Source organism: Populus nigra, chromosome 1 (genome assembly GCF_951802175.1).
Source record: "Populus nigra chromosome 1, ddPopNigr1.1, whole genome shotgun sequence".
NCBI classification, from domain to species: Eukaryota; Viridiplantae; Streptophyta; class Magnoliopsida; order Malpighiales; family Salicaceae; genus Populus; species Populus nigra.
In genome coordinates this window covers 40,786,805-40,804,127 of record NC_084852.1, presented here as the reverse complement: position 1 = coordinate 40,804,127, position 17,323 = coordinate 40,786,805, and the positions used below count along the sequence as shown (strand labels likewise).

The 17,323-nt window shown below is 34.9% G+C and overlaps 2 protein-coding genes across 3 annotated transcripts; both read left to right on the top strand.

Annotated features, from left to right (window-relative positions):
• The first annotated feature begins 7,993 nt into the window (after positions 1–7,993).
• LOC133680860 (non-functional protein STAY-GREEN, chloroplastic-like) lies at positions 7,994–9,074 on the top strand. The gene is made up of 2 exons (XM_062103876.1): positions 7,994–8,545; positions 8,632–9,074. Exons 1-2 carry the CDS (start codon positions 8,414–8,416, stop codon positions 8,866–8,868), a joined length of 369 nt encoding a protein of 122 aa, XP_061959860.1. The 5' UTR covers positions 7,994–8,413; the 3' UTR covers positions 8,869–9,074.
• A 6,190-nt stretch (positions 9,075–15,264) lies between these two features.
• Positions 15,265–17,181, top strand: LOC133677067 (protein STAY-GREEN homolog, chloroplastic-like). 2 transcript variants are annotated; one of them, XM_062098916.1, is made up of 4 exons: positions 15,265–15,633; positions 15,725–15,898; positions 16,296–16,463; positions 16,620–17,181. In XM_062098916.1, the coding sequence occupies exons 1-4, from the start codon at positions 15,511–15,513 to the stop codon at positions 16,905–16,907; spliced, it is 753 nt and encodes a 250-aa protein (XP_061954900.1). In that variant the 5' UTR covers positions 15,265–15,510; the 3' UTR covers positions 16,908–17,181. The 2 variants fall into 2 exon arrangements, with proteins under 2 accessions (XP_061954900.1, XP_061954894.1); XM_062098910.1 differs by having other exon boundaries at positions 16,560–17,181.
• The last annotated feature ends 142 nt before the right edge of the window (positions 17,182–17,323 follow it).

The window sequence follows — 17,323 nt, the reverse complement described above, 5'->3', positions numbered from 1 at the left end:
GAGTAACTCGGGTTGCCCTGATTTACGAGTTTGGTGGAGTGTTTTTTTTTTAATTGAACTTGATATAAAAAAAAGTAGTTTCAAACAAAAAAGTTATGTTATTAAATTTTATAAAGTCCATGGATCTATTCATATGTTTGGTTGATTCACTTGGTTCGTGGGTATGACATGTTAAACAATTTTATAATTGATTGATTTCGGTTCGTGGGTATTGAGTTGGTGTTTGATTTCGTAATTATCTATATTTGTTATCATATAGTTAAATAAAAAAAAGTTTTGAAAAAAAAATTATAATTCCAGTGGAGTCTATAACCTAGTTCACAGGTTTAACGTACTTGTCCAGCTTACCCGATTCACGGGTTTGATGAGTTTACCAACCAATAGGATAAATGTTTTTTTTTTGTTTTTGGTCTTTTAATTTTTTAATTTTTTTTAATTTCATCATTTAATATTAGATTGGTTGGTAAATAAATTGCATTATTGATTTTGTTTGCTTTTTAGGGATAATTGTCTCAAATAAGTGTCTATTTTTAGGTTGGTACTCAATTTTGTGAGCATTTATTTTTATCATATAATTAAATAAAAAACAATTATAAAATTTTTTATTAAACCTAATAAAGTTCATGACCCGAATCACGAGGTAGCGAAGTCGATCCAATATGTCATTGTTTTAGTTTTTAAAAAATTATTATATTGAAGTTTTTTTAAAAGCTAAATCATGTTATTATCAATCATCAAGGTTACATTTAGACTTATGAAATCAATCAATTTAAGTTGAGTTAGCTCTCACATGATTTAATTAAAAATTTAAGTTAGACAAAGAATTGAGTCAGAAAATTTCAAAATTAATTCATTTGATTATGTTTAATAACATTGTTAAAAAAAAATCCTCTACGAAATTCAGAGGCAAATATACCAGTACTTGTCTATACGTTGCTTTCCCCCCCTTTTAAAACAGTTATGTGAAAGATGAGAGATTAGTACCCCAGTTAACCAGCAATTCAATTGTTTTTTTTTGTTTTGTTTGAAATCGGGCTTGACGCTCTAAAAAACTAAATTAAATGAGAAAAAGGTCGATTAAATGAGGTTAGTTAATAAATCTGTTGCTGCATTGGCTTCTTGAAACACATGTTGAACTTTAACCTCCCACTGTCGTGCCAGCAATTCACTTGCTTGGCATCAATTTTCACATTGTCCTTTGCTAAATAATTAACCACTAGCAAGAAATCCGATTTTAAAACAAGCCTTTTAATTCCCAACGACCAAAGCTAGTTTGGGGCCAGAAAGGCAGAAACTGCTACCCACAATTCTGCTCTGCCACAAGAGCAAGAACCAGCTAATCCTAGATTTCCTTTACTACAACCATCCATATTTAACGTCAACCATTCCAGCGGAGGGACCGACCCATCATCAAAGAAACTCCTTCTATCCCTCGAATTGAGCAAAACCTTCCGCACATCCTGAGCTAAACTGCAGTCCCTTAACAAATGAAGCATAGGTTCCTTTTTCAAAGAACAATGGTAACAGTGTGGATCGTCAGTTAAACTCCTACGCCATCTATTCTCATTCGCCGTCAATTTATCATGAGCTACCCCCGAGAGAAAAGCTCTGATTCTCTCCGATCCCTTCCAACTCCATATCAATCTCCAAATAGGATACCTGTTTCTAACCTTGCTTGCAATGCTCATGTGGCAGGCAGATTTTACAGTAAACACACCACTTGCAAATTTACACCAATAACTTGAATCTCCCTCGATGGTACGTACTAGAAGGAGGATAACTAGCCATTACCATAATTATTTGTATGGGGATTAAATGAGCAAAGAAATCCCATCTCCATTGAATATTAGACTCCATGTTTGCTACTGATACATTTAAATTTTCCACTGGAATATCTTGTAAAGCATGCTGTACTAGCGGGCCGATACCTTCTAGCTATTGACGCTAACACAATCCCATCTTCTGGAGAAAATCTTTCCAAGCATTCAGGAGAAGATCATGCCATCTGATTGTATTACAGTTAATTATATACGTCTATCTAGGAACTGATTAATCCTAATTATAGTATAGTGTATATCCTGTAACAGCTACTTCCTTATTACTCTCACCTTCTATTGTAAACATTTTCCTATATAATAATATTCCAACGCCATGTGCAATGTGTGGTTGATAATTATTGGTTTACAAAACCTTACATGGTATCAGAGCTGTAAGATTAACATCCATCAGATCCTATGGCCTCAGAAAATTCTTCTTCTACTCTCTCCTTCAACACCATGGTTCACATGGTTACTATCAAATTATCCTCCACCAATTTCCTTCTCTGGCGCAGTCAAGTGGTCCCTTTATTGCAGTGTCAAAAACTGTATGGACATATTGATGGCTCAACACCAATGCCATCTGCTGCCACTGAGCCTGCAGCTCACAATATGTGGAAACAATTGGATCAGCTCGTCATGAGCCTTCTGCTTTCTTCTCTCACAGAAGAAGCTCTCTCTATTACTATCGGCTTTACAACTTCAAGAGATGTTTGGAACTCTCTTGAAACCACATTCAGCCAAAAGTCTAAAGCCCGTGAGCTCCAAATTAAGGATGAGCTTCATCTCATGAGGCGTGGCTCTCGTAGCATCTCTAAATATTCTCGAATTTTTAAAGCTCATTGTGATCAATTATCAGCAATGGGACGTCCAGTTGAAGATACTGATAAGGTGCATTGGTATCTACGTGGTTTAGGCCATGAGTTTTCAACCTTCTCCATCACTTAACTCTCCTTAACCCCTATTCCCAGTTTTACAGATATTGTTCCCAAAGCAGAAAGCTTTGATCTTTTTTCAAAGTCCATTGATCATAACACAGGGGTCCCTGCCTATGTTGCAAATTTCTCCCCTGCATCCTCAACAAGATTTGGAAATTCCAGCAACTACCAACACAAATATAAAGGAGGGCCATCAAAGGGAGGATACCGTCACAAGCAGCAGCCTAGACGACCTCCTAGATGCCAAATCTGTCGTGAGGAAGGTCATTACGCAACAAATTGTCATCGCAGATATATCAAAACTGATGAGAACAAATATATCAAACCTGATGCCAATATTGCTGAAGCCCTTGCTCATTGCACCATTCATAATGAACCTGCAGATTGGTACACAGATACGGGTGCATCAGCACACATGACAGCTGATGCATCTCAACTTGATCAAATGGAACCTTACGCTGGTAAGGACAAGGTTATTGTTGGTAATGGCTCTTCTCTTCCAATCACCTACACTGGTTCCTGTTCTCCCACTCCCGATCTTCAATTAAATGATGTTCTTGTTGTTCCAAACTTGACTAAAAACTTGCTCTCTGTCAGTAAACTCACCCATGACTATCCTTTCTCTGTCTCTTTTACTGACACTGATTTCATCATCCAGAATCTTCACACTCAAAAGGTGGTGGCAAGCGGCAAGCATGTTGATGGCCTTTATGTACTGAAGCGTGGACACCAAGCATTTTCTACTGTCATCCATAAATCCAGTCTTTGTAATTCTTTTGCAGTTTGGCATGCACGTTTAGGACATGTCTCCTCTTCAATAATTTCAATTCTTAATAAACAAGGTTCACTGTCCCTCTCCTCTCTATTGCCAAATCCACCTCTCTGCATTAGCTGTCAAAAGGCTAAAAGCCATGCATTACCATTTTCAGCAAATGACAGTCGTTCCAATGACATTCTTGGTCTTATACACTGTGATCTTTGGGGACCAGCTCCCATTAAATCCATCTCAGGCTACCAATACTATGTTATATTTATAGATGATCACTCCCGTTATACTTGGTTCTATCCATTAAAGCACAAAAGTGATTTTTACCCCACGTTCCTTAACTTCCAATCCTTAGTTGAAAATCAATTCTCTACGAAAATTAAAATTTTCCAAAGTGATGGGGGAGGGGAATTCATCAGTAAAAATCTCCAGACCCACTTTACTAAGTGTGGCATTCATCATCAATTCTCCTGTCCCTATACACCATCTCAAAATGGTAGGGCATAAAGGAAACATAGGCATCTCACCGAAACAGGCCTCACAATGATGTTTCATTCTGCTGTTCCTCTTCATTTCTGGGTTGAAGCCTTCAGTACCGCTGTTTTCACCATTAACCGCTTGCCAACACCAGTCTTGAGTGGGAAATCTCCTTTTGAAATTCTGTATGGTAAGTCTCCTCTTTACACTACCTTTCGCATCTTTGGTTGCTTATGTTTTCCAAACCTGCGTGCTTATACCAAGCATAAGTTTGAACCAAGAAGTCTTCCTTGCATCTTTCTTGGTTATCACACTTCATACAAAGGATTTCGGTGTCTTGATCTTATTTCTCATCGAGCCTTTATCACTAGACATGCTCGTTTTGATGAAACTGTATTTCCTTTTTCCTCTTCTAGCATGCAACACTCCTCTGCCATCTCAGATTATATTGCTTTTCATGATCCTATCCCATTTCTTCCTGCTATAGCTGTCACTAATTCCTCTACAGGGCCTCCATCTCCATCAACAGTGACCTCGTCCATGCCATGCAAGAAATGTGCCTTGGACTTGTCTTCACCTCACAGCCCCTCATCCTTAGTACCATTTGTTCCTGCTCCTCAGGAAGTGCAACCTCCAGTACTTCCAATTGCATCAATTCCAACACAGAATTCTCATCCCATGCTCACTCGGGGAAAAACAGGCATCTCAGAATCCAAACATTACAGTTATATATGTCAGGTCCCATCTTCTCCTTTAATTTTCTCTCTTTTAGTTATGAAGGAACCAAAAGGTTTCAAAAGTGCTGCCAAGTCTCCCGAATGGCTTGCTGCCATGGATGATGAAATTAAAGCTCTGAAGCTGAATCAAACATGGGAATTGGTTCCACGACCTGCTGCTACAAATGTGGTTGGATCAAAATGGGTTTTCCGCACCAAGTATCATTTGGATGGTTCCATTGATAGGCTCAAGGCATGCCTTGTTGCCAAAGGCTATACTCAACTCTATGGTCTTGATTTTAATGACACATTTAGTCCAATTGTTCGAGCCTCAACTATTCGCATTGTTCTCTCCATTGCAGTCTCTCGTGGCTGGACAATGCGTCAGCTGGACGTAAAGAATGCTTTCTTGCATGGCCTTTTACAAGAACAAGTTTACATGGAACAACCACCGGGTTATGCTGATCCCTCTCATCCAACACATGTTTGTCGTCTTAAAAAGGCGTTGTATGGCTTGAAGCAAGCACCACGAGCATGGTTCCATCGATTTAGCCATTTCCTGCTCACTGTTGGTTTCACTAGCAGTCAGGCTGATTCCAGCTTATTTGTCTATTCATCAGCCCTTGACACTATTTACTTGCTCTTATACGTTGATGACATTATCATCACAGGCAGCAATATATCCCTCATTGATTCCTTCATTTGCAAATTACATCATGAGTTCTCCATGAAAGATCTTGGCGCCTTGAATTATTTTTTGGGTTTGGAATTCACTCACTCTGCCACAGGCATATTTCTAAGTCAACTCAAGTATACAAGAGATCTTCTTCTTCGCGCTGATCTGCTTGATTCTAAACCAGTTGCCACCCCGATGATTGTCTCTCAACATTTATCTACTGATGGCACTCCATTTCATTCTCCCACTATCTATCGTTCTCTGGTTGGTGCACTTTAGTATCTAACCATTACAAGGCCTGATATTACACATGCCGTGAACTCTGTCAGTCAATTTATGCATAATCCATAGGAACATCACTTCCAGGCTGTCAAACGAATCCTCAGATATGTTAAAGGTACTCTGCATTTTGGTCTCAAGATTACACCATCCAACAGCTTCACCATTTCAGCCTTTTCAGATGCCGATTGGGCAGGTTGCCCAGATACCAGTCGATCAACATCAGGCTATGCCATCTTCTTAGGTGACAATCTTGTTTCCTGGACATCTAAAAAGCAATCCACTGTATCTCGCTCTTCTGCAGAATCTGAATATAGAGCCTTAGCACTCACTGCAGCTGAAGTCCAATGGCTATTAAATATTCTTCATGACTTACATCTTCAGCCCTCGGACAAACCAACTCTCCTGTGTGACAATGCTAGTGCCATTTTTATGGCCAGGAATCCTGTTGCTCACAAACGATCTCGCCATATTAATATTGATATTCATTTTGTTCGTGAATTAGTTTGCAAAGGTATATTAAAGATTCAGCATGTGCCGTCCCCCTTACAAATTGCAGACATCTTTACCAAAAGTCCATCCAGATCCTTGTTTCTGCTCTTCAGGTCCAAGCTTCGCGTGTTCCCTACCACGCTTGACTTGCGGGGGAGTATTGACGCTAACACAATCCCATCTTCTGGAGAAAATCTTTCCAAGCATTCAGGAGAAGATCATGCCATCTGATTGTATTACAGTTAATTATATACGTCTATTTAGGAACTGATTAATCCTAATTATAGTATAGTGTATATCCTGTAACAGCTACTTCCTTATTACTCTCACCTTCTATTGTAAACATTTTCCTATATAATAATATTCCAACGCCATGTGCAATGTGTGGTTGATAATTATTGGTTTACAAAACCTTACAACCAGTTGTCTTTCCAAAACCGAACTTCTACTCCATTCCCAAGGGACCAACCTAGGCCTTCAATAACCTGAGGCCAAACTTTACAGATTGTTTTCCACAACGGAGAGTCCTTCCCTTTAGCTTGGACTTGTGGTATACGATCTTGAGTCTTAACATACTTACTCCTCAGGACATCTGCCCATAGATTATTGTTGTCATGGATAATACCCCATCGATCCTTACTTCATTACATAAGCCTTATTCATTGAGTGCATATTTCGAATCCCTAACCCTTCTTCCTGTTTGGCCTTACACATGTTCTTGGACTTCCACCCAGCCAATTTTTTATGCATTCAATTTTGTTTCAGTTTACAATTCTGAATTTTGCATTAATATCCCAAAAGTTGCATGCCTAAATGTAATTAATGCATCTGCCATTGCAATGGAGCAGTCAATGTAATTTTTCCCCATCAGCCCTAAAGGAATATCAAGAGAAACGGAAGTACTTTTATTAATTAACACCTGACAAGTTCATGCGTAGGAAACCGAAGAGAGGCCTCAAAATCTCAAGGAGCTTTGTGTAATTTTATGACCAGAAATGTGGATGCTCTATAATTCAGTAAACACGGACAACGTTTAGACTTTAGAGGGGCCAATTGACTGGACGGAACACCTAACTAGATGTCCTAGAAGTTTCAGAAAATTAAAATAATACGACCACTACACGGGTTCTACAGGAACAAGACTTCAGGACGCTGTCGTGGTCTGTAAAACAATTTTCAATAATTTCGACGTACAATGTCCGATTGTACACGTAGATGGCGAAGGTGATGTAGTATTTTAAGTGTGGAAAGTGTGATAGTAATTGTTTTTTAAATTATTATTTATATTTTAAAATATATTTTTTTAATGTTTGAAGTTATTTTATAATAATGAAAAATTCTTCCATAACATATTTGACAAAAGACATTGAAAGTTATTGTGTATAAGTTGTCGGTTGTGTTTATGAAGATTTTTTGATGATGAGAAGATTTGTGTGTTTCAACGAGAATATTTGTTATTTTTATGCATAGAGATTTTTTAATCATTAAATAAAAACAATTGTAATCTAATAAATAATTAGAATTTTTTTGTTAATATTTTTTTGCACCATTTAAAGTGTTATAAATATGTAAAGTTAAAGGTGTTTTATATAATTTACAAAAGTTTGCGTAATATCTACGGATCGTATCAACCGACAAACAACTGCCATAAACAAAAAAAAAACGGGAAAACTATAATTGCCTCCACGCATCTGCATCACACGTTGGCCCAAATCAATTACCTTAAACTTTAAAAAATTATATTTATACCAATTATATATATATATATATATATATATATATATATATATATATATATATATATATATATATAAAATTTAGGTTCTTGCAAACATATCCCTTCATGCTCTCTCCACTCTAGCAGATTCTGTCAATGTCATTTTGCTATCTCATATGACTACCATACTTTGATTCCATCTTGCAGGAGGAAAAATTTGCCCAAATGTCTTCTGAGCGTAGACCTACATGGCGCAGCTACTCTAATTTCTAGGTCATACTCTCTTCTAAAGTGTCTTCTGAGCGCAGACCAGACCTACATCAAACTTCGAAGAAGTCCTACACTTTAGGCATCTAAGCAAACCAAAAACTATTAGCTCCAGAGTGAAAGCAAAAGAGTTTCTGCTTCCAAACTGTCCAAAAATATTACAGTCGTTCTTCCATTTTCGAGTGTCCATAAAATTACTAGGAGCTAGCTTCGAGATCCAAGTAGTGTGCTTTATCATAAAAACAACTACTGCCAGAGAGACACAGAGATGGCTAAATTGAATGGTGGTCCCCTGCATCCTTCAAAGCAAGGTCCCTCTGTTTTTGAACAAAACAGCTCTTTCTTTTTCTATGGAAGAAAACCCATGACGATCAAGAAGAAGAACCTATTCACTGGTCCTGTAAGTTTTTCTTCTTTCTTCTTGTTTCTTTTTTATTGGGAAAAAAGAGCTGGTTTTGATTTATGGGGTTTTGATTGATCAATCAGGTGGCAAGGCTACTAGGTCCGGCGATTTTTGAGGCTTCAAAGCCAAAGGTGTTGCTTCTAGAGGTTGAAAATAAGCAGCCAGCTGCAGGGACTTGTACCCTAACGAACTGCAACCCCCTCCCCTCTATAATTTGCAAGACGAAAACATTTCCTTCTACAATTTTTTCTTGGGCTTGTCAGTATGCTATCATATTGCTAGCATTTATATTACTTCTTTCATTCATTCCATTTCGCTGATTAATATCGTTAATGTCTCTGGTTTAACCTGTGCGATGAGTGGCGAGGATTCTAGGATAAAATGCTTGGAAAAATAAATCTCATGTCTTGACAACTTCGGATTTCAGTGATATGTTTGTACGATTTTTATTTATTTGTAATTTTACTGAATTAATGTGGTAAATGTAATCATATAAATCTCTTACCATTATTGGAACCTTAGACTACTGGTTGCTAAATTGGTTAATTTGCTCCCACATTAGGAAATTAAAGATCACGAGAAAATATTATTTTATCAATGTATTAATCTTAATATAGATGACCACCGACTTGTAACTATATAAAAATAAAATCAAATATAAAATAATACCAATATGCAATTTATTTCTTTGGGCAACGACCTCTTTTTTCAAAAACAAATAAATAAATAAATAAAACTATGGCTTAATGATATCGACCAACGACCGCCCGCTACTGTTAAAAAGAAAAGATAATGGATCATTAGTCATTTAACCATGCTTTCAATTTTTTGAAAATATATAATAAATAATTTGGGTGAAAATAGAGCTAACAGGATAATTCTGGTATCTCGAATTTACGTTATCCACTATCCTTATTATTTAAATACTAAGATTAGGGCTGTAAAACAAACCAAATTACTTAAAACTCAATTTGAGATCACTTCAATAAAATATTTGTTGAAGCTCGATTGTTACTTGAGCAATTCACTACTCGGAGTGGCTTGAAATATTCATCAACAAGAAATATATTTTAAGATAATTATTTAAATATAATAATATTATTAAAATAATAAAGTGGTTGCAAATTAACTATAAAAATAGATATAAGATGAAAACTAAATGAGTTTAACATTTAAACTAATGTTAATAATATTGTTAGAGCAATATAAAACTAGTTTTGATACCTCATCTACTAACTTAAGTTATATATTAGATTAAAGATCTTTTTAGTAATCTATCAGAGTTTTGTTAATTAAGCAATCATAAGTTTAAATCTCATCACCTCTCTTATATTATACAAGTTTTAAATAAAAAAAGCTTTTTACTAGATAAAGTATTTTAGAGAGTAATATATAATTATTCTTAAAATTTTATCTCATAGGTTAAGCTAGTGAATTGAGATGATTATTTGAAAAATATGTACTGGTGATATAAAAGAGTTAATTTTTTAGAATTATTATATTAAATACTTATTTTGTTTTGTTTGGTTGATAAACAATAGAAGAAGTAACAAATCAAACTAAAGCTAAGATGGGAGAAATAAAATTTCCAAAAATCTTCTAATCTTAATATGGATAGATTATTTATCATTGGATTGAATAGATTTAATTAATTGATTGATTCAAGAATTTCCCTTATCATAAAACAAAACGAAAATAATATCTACATAACTGGAGAGTTGGCGACCCAACTCAAGCTAGCGTGGCCAGAAAAGAAACTAGTTATATATCTGGGAAAGAATTTCCTGCTCTACAAGGCTTGTCTGTATTTTAATATTAAAATCTAAGAAGTCAAATTGATGGGTGGCGATTTTTGTTTGTTTGTTACTACTGTGTACACGCAGTTGCTCGTCCATGAAAGTGCTATTCTTTTTATTCACAACTACATATTTAGCAAACAGAGAGGTCCGAGATGAATTGTATGCTTTCTTCTTCTTCTTCTTCTTCTTCTTGGATTTGTACACCTGAGTACGAATAACTTCTTTTTAATCTCTCAGCTTGTTTAGATAAGTTCATGTTTGGTTTGGAAAAAAAAGTTAATAACAATAAAAAAAGAGCAATTAATAATATGATTTCTCCATATATCATCCAGATGTTTTTAAAAGATCTCAACAATCTTATTTGATATCAAAGCAAAAATCAAATGAGAACAGGATAATCTTATAAATAAAAAAATAAAAAAAAATCAAAACTCAATTACTGTTAAATCAAATACTGAAGAAAAAAATAAAAAAATAATTAATTTTTAAAAAAATAAAAAAAACTGACTTGAGTTATATGCCAAATTTACGGTTTAATTGTGAGGTCAGAATAACCTCACATAAAAATAATTAAATAAAAATAATAGAGATTAATTCCTAATTTAATAAAATGCCAAACTAAAATTAATGCCAGAAAAAAAATCGCCCAATCAAATTAATTGAGTTGATTGTGAAACCAAACCTTCCAACCACAGCAACTGTTCTTGAAAAAACAACAAAATCAATTAAATTCATTACCGAAAGTGAAATTCACAAGCAAATTGTAAAATCATGGTTCAACATGGAAATGCTCAATGTCGAGATAAAATAAATATTAAACAAGCGATGACCACCAAAAATAGAAATATATAGAAACCACATATATATAAATAAAAGAGCCACCAAAACTTTGAAACATTTTCCTAGATTGCAAGTGCACACTGCTTCTCGAGAAATCTTAAAATATTATTTACATATATGCATAGTTTTTAAACCTGACTCGGTGGCCGATCCAGTTCAAGGTCCGGGTTCCGGGTTTCGACCGGGTCACCAGGTCAGCCGGGTCAATTCCTATTTTAAAAAAATTTAAAATGGTGTCGTTTTAGTAAAAAAAAAAACAAAAACAAAAGTCAACTGGTTGCAACCAGGTCAACGGGTCAACCCGCTGGGTCACACCGGGTCATAACTTTTTCTATTTTTTCTTTAACTCGACCTGGTTCCAGCCTTGGGTTGGTTGAGTCCCAGTCGACCTGTCGGTTCAGGCCGGATTGCAAAACTATACATATAAGCATCGATATAAGTTTTAGGAGACCCAATATTACATTTTTCAAACATGGCTCCATTATTAAGAGAGTAAATCAAATCATCTAGCTACATATAAAGCATACAAAAAAAAAAATCTTTTCTTCATCTTTAATTTTAATTAAAAATAAGTATATTATATCTTTTAAATCCTTCCTTGCACTTTATATTCATTACCAAATTTCACGTAACGAGGTAGGTTGATGAACTAATACTTTATCTTCAAGAAATAAACATCATGCTCTTGGAGCTTGATGTAACCCATACAAAACCAAATTTCACGTAACAAAGAAGTTGATTAACACATTCTTGTTCTTAAAGGGTTTCTATGTAGAAAAGCTGACTTCACGTATAATTTGAAGATAGATCATGAATTTAAGGTTGCCAAAACAATGATCACTCTTGTTGTCCTATGCCTTGCTACCAAAGCAACAAAAAAAAAATCAACACCGTACTCCTTTTCATAACCTTTCGCTATCAATTATGTTTTATATTTGTGAATTTCATAAATTTTTATTATACATCCAAGTTATACCAATAATTTTTTGTTTTTTTGGAATCTCTATTAATTCCCACATGTTTATCTTTAATGACATCAATTTTATTATTGATAATATTTTTTTATTTTTTCTTTGATAGGATCTCTGAAAATCATAGGATTACAATATGAGAATAAAAAAAATAAGTAAGTAGGTTATCATATTGATCAATTATTGTTACCTTATAATCACTCATCTATGTAGGGTTTTTTTCTAACACAATGTGATTTTTGACTATTAAATGTGATTTAATAATCTACTAGTTATGGTGCTTTTTTCGTCGGCTTTTCTCGTCTTTCATCATTCTCACAATTTAAATTTATAGGAATATTTTATTTAACATCATCATTGTTTCATGTTTAAATTTCAGCTTCATAAAAAATAACATCATGACTAATAATAATTTTTTTAGTGTTAGGATTATATAGTTTATAAGCTTTTTAATTATCACTAATACCAAGAAAAATACAATTTTATCTCTTGCCATCAAGTTTTTTTCTCTTTTGATTTGAATTATAGACATAGGCAATATATCTAAAAACTCTAAGATGATCAATCATCAGTCTTTATCATGAATGACAAGTCTTTGTCCACTCTAAGTTTCCTTTCGTAGTTTATCATGAATGACAAGTATTAGACTTTTATTCAAAACATAATTGTTCTAATTTACTGCTTCTAGCAAAAAAATTCTTCCTAAGCTACTCTTTATCAAAGACTTTGCACCATATCTATAATAGAGTGATTTTTCCTTTCATAAATACTACTTTGTTGAGGTGTATAAGTTATAGTTAGTTTCATGATTGTTAAAATTGCCTGTTTCATGATTTTTTTAATTGGTTTGTTGAACAAAATTATTGGAAGCCATGATTGTTAAAATTGTTATAATTATCGTAAAGGATCCTTTTTGTTTCCAATAATTAATTACTTGTTGATTCTCTATTGTTCTCTAATCTTTTTTGTAGGTTGATGTTGCCTTGACTAGTTACTAGTCGTGTAACTTATTGATGCTGCTGATGCGTTAAAAAAGTACTGCTCTCTGCTGCCTTAATGATCTAGAACGTGGAATGTTTGGAAATTGTTGAGAGCTACTACTAGCTATATGAAAGTTTCTGTTGTCCCTGTTTGGAGGCTGTTATTGTACCTGTCTGAAGTTGTTGCTTCAAGCCCCTGCTAGTTTAAGAAGGTTGCTGCAAAACAAGAAGTTGTCGCTTCCTTTTTTAAGTTGCTGCTGCCGCAACCCGTTAATTACCGCTCTGCTGGAATGTGTGAAGTTGCTGGGAGGACTGATTTGGAAAGTGATCTGCTGGACTTGTTTAAACACTAGTGCAGGATTAATGTTTTGTGCACCGCGTCTGTTTTCTGCTGCAACGAGAGGCTACTACTGCTATTTTATATGTTGATGCTGCTGCTTGTATGAAGAGCTACAAGAGGAGGTTGGTGCTATGTCTTGACACGAAGAGAGAAGTCTACTACTTCTGCTTCTATCAAGTCTAGTTCTGTCAAAGACGTTGCTACTACGTGTGCATCTTTACATTTTTGTTGCCTGCTGCAATGATTCATCTAGTTAAATAAAGAATCTAATTAACTAGTCTAACATAAATTCTATGATATTCTTTATCTTCTGATGTATAGAAAAATATTCATATCTTAAAGTTTCATAATATTTTTCCACCTTGAAAAATTGAAAAATATATTCATATTATATTATTTTTCATTTAGAGAAAAATGGAAAAAATATATATTTAACTTAAACATGTTTTCTATGATATCCTTTATGTTTTGATGCATATAAATACTTTATTTTCTCATCTTAATTCGTCCATTTTTAATTTGTTTATCATTATTTTGAGATAATCTTTCGACCTAATTACAGTGTTACGAAGCAGGCTTGTCATGCGAGCAAGCTTCCAAGCATCCAGATAGTGGCTTCGATGTAGCCATGAGAATCACTAGATCATTGACCGTACGTAATTCATTCCCATAATTTCAAATTACTATTTGCACTAAAAATTCATGGAAACCATTCCATTATTAAAACCATAAAAAGGTTCCATTAAAGGCATTGGACTTGATGGAGAGAGTTAATAAAGTGGGTTTGTAAGATATAGAATCATACATTATTGATTTATTTTTTCCAAAACACAACAATGTGAGATTCTTGAGGATTTTCCCATAAAACTAAAGACAACAAAATGTGAAATATTTCATGAATCATATTTCTTGAGGATTAAATTATCATTTATTGTTCATAATCCCTAGAAAGCAATTTGTTGTCCCATTAGCTTAGATGAACCTAACCGAGTATTCTTACGGGGAAAAGGCCGTTTGTGACATTGGTGCACCATCATCTGCCCTTAGAATCACAAGCAAAAGGCATCTTAAACAAGATGAAATTAGATACAAGAAGTTCACGAATTTATCAAACTAAAAAAACCATTCCAGATGTATAAAACTGGATTTTCTTTATTTATTTGTCGACTTGTATTATATATCTAATTCATATAACTAATTAATGCTTTTGTTCATTTCAATAATAATCAAAAGTAATTTGTCTTTAATTGAAATCAGGCCAAAAGTAATTTGTCTTTAATTGAAATCAGGCACCTAGCTAGTAGCGTCCAAAAGGTTAGATAAAAAATCTTAAAAACAAAAGAAAAGAAAGAGGGAAAAATCAAAATTTACCCCTTTCCTTCTCCTTCTAATACCAATAACAAGAGCAAATAAAAGAAGAAAAGAAAAAGGGGGGAAAATACACAAATTTAATAGAACCCTGAAGAGTTGTACTGCTTTGTCAACTACAGCAGCAAGATTTGAGATATTAATACGGGAATCGTGGCTGAATTGGGTTGATTTAGCTGGAGTGGTAGGGGTGCATGCAGTTTAGATTTGGCTATCAATAAATTGATATCTCAACATCAATGGATTAGTAGACGATTAAAACGTTGAATAATGAATTGGGTCAGTAATTCTTTTCAGATTAATACAATGCAAGAAAACAAATCATACAATTTTTTTCATCCAAAAATGGCGCAGTCACTATTTTCAGAAAACAAATCATATATGTCCAAAAGACGCCAGCTTCTTACTTCTTGGGCTGTTTTTTTGGACTACCATTGCTTCTCTGTTCGAAACTTCGAAGTCTCTAAAGTTAAAGCATGCAAGCAAAGCAAAAGCGAAAAACCTCCCCCTAGTTTCAAGTCTCCTAAACTTTCTCTACTGGTTAATAGTGTTCGTAACATTTTCGTAAACTGCACTTCCATCTTCTAGCGTGCCCAATAAGTCGGGCTATAAGGTCTAACTACTGCTCTTACTTTGAGAGTAGTGGGATATCGAGAAATTAGAGATGGGTTCTTTGGCAGTTGCTCCCTTTCTTCCTTCAAAGCCAAGACCCTCTCTCTTTGATCAAAACAGCTCCCTCTTTTCTTCAAGTACAAAGCTCAAGAGGAAGAACCAATCTATCAGCCCTGTAAGTTCTGCTTCTCTTGGCTTATTTTTATTTTTGTTCTTCTTTATTTGATTCGTTGATTGTGACTTTTGTGCTGTTTTGATTGTTTCAGGTGGCAAGGTTATTTGGGCCATCTATTTTTGAGGCATCAAAGCTGAAGGTGCTGTTCTTAGGGGTTGATGAGAAGAAGCATCCAGGGAATCTGCCAAGGACTTATACTCTAACACACAGTGATATGACAGCTAAACTTACTTTAGCCATCTCACAGACCATTAACAATTCTCAGGTAATCCTGTTTTGTAATATCATGTTTCTTTTTTAAATTAAGAGATCACCAATCTGCTAATTCTACCGTATTTCCCTTTTGAGTTGGAATCTTTGAATTGTGTAAAAATAGAGAAAACAGGGGAGCCTCGGGAAGGTCCTTTTCTTCTTTTTAAATACCAAGGCACAAGAAAGAAATGGGGATAAAAAAGAAGAAGGGCGGGGGGCTCTGAATCGTGGGGTTAGATGAAATATAAGGGGAAGCACAAAATCTCATGTATAAATCATCAGGGTCTGAATTTTAGAGAAGATAAACAGAAGGAAGCAGGGTATATACAGAGAGTTGCTTGATTTTGTAGATATTTTTCTTGATCAAAAGGTTAGATTAATGAACTGAATGGATTGGGATTTTCTTGCAGTTGCAGGGATGGTCCAACAAATTGTACCGAGATGAAGTGGTGGCAGAGTGGAAGAAAGTAAAGGGAAATATGTCTCTTCATGTTCATTGCCATATAAGTGGAGGCCATTTTCTTTTAGATTGGTGCTGTAGACTCAGATATTTCATCTTCCGCAAAGAACTCCCTGTGGTATGTACAATAATTGTTTGTTACTTTTTTGTTCAATCTTGATGATCATGATCAGTCCCTTAAATCAAATGGAAAAACAAAAATTGGGATGACTAGGTATTGAAGGCCTTTTTTCATGGAGATGGGAGTTTGTTGAGCAACTATCCTGAATTACAGGAGGCTTTAGTTTGGGTTTACTTTCATTCAAACATTCCAGAATTCAGCAAGGTAGAGTGCTGGGGTCCACTCAAGGATGCTGCTGCGCCTTCTACTTCTGAAACTGGTGGGTCCGATGAGACCAAGGAGCTAGCAAACCAATCAAGCAACTGGGACTTGCCTGAGCCATGCCAAGAGGAGAATTGTAGCTGTTGCTTTCCACCAATGAGCTTGATCCCATGGTCTAAAATGGTTCCCTTGGAGAACAAAAATAATCCAAGCACCCCACAGAGCTTTCAACAGCCCTAAGTATCTATTTGTCTGCTCTTTGATTGTTTTATCTTCACATAAGATGTTACATAACTTATGTAGGTCTGAAATGTAAATATTAGGAGTTTGTCCTCAACCCAAAATACTCTGAATTTGGGGTTGAAACACCTGTCCCAAAATCTCTTTTTCAAGATAAAGACCGCTGTACATGTAAATATGTTCAATATTTGATAGACTTGCCATTGTTGTAAGAACACTACGAATGTGTAACGCATGACGTGAAAGTTTTATTGTATTTATATTATTTAAACAAGCTGCAGTCATACGAGGAAACTAAAACTCCTTACCAAGGATCATTCTGGGATTTGGTAGATTCCTGTTTGTATGATCTTTAAGCGAGCCAGCTGAATTCGGATCCAGCAAAGCAATATTTCATATATTTCTATGATAGAGAA

Bases quoted from the DNA above. Each gene is read 5' to 3' on its own strand.
- LOC133680860 (XM_062103876.1), top strand. From the start codon at position 8,414: ATGGCTAAATTGAATGGTGGTCCCCTGCATCCTTCAAAGCAAGGTCCC. The intron at 8,546-8,631 runs GTAAGTTTTTCT...TTGATCAATCAG, and splicing joins AGAACCTATTCACTGGTCCT to GTGGCAAGGCTACTAGGTCC.
- LOC133677067 (XM_062098910.1), top strand. From the start codon at position 15,511: ATGGGTTCTTTGGCAGTTGCTCCCTTTCTTCCTTCAAAGCCAAGACCC. The intron at 15,634-15,724 runs GTAAGTTCTGCT...TGATTGTTTCAG, and splicing joins AGAACCAATCTATCAGCCCT to GTGGCAAGGTTATTTGGGCC. The intron at 16,464-16,559 runs GTATGTACAATA...TGGGATGACTAG, and splicing joins TCCGCAAAGAACTCCCTGTG to GTATTGAAGGCCTTTTTTCA.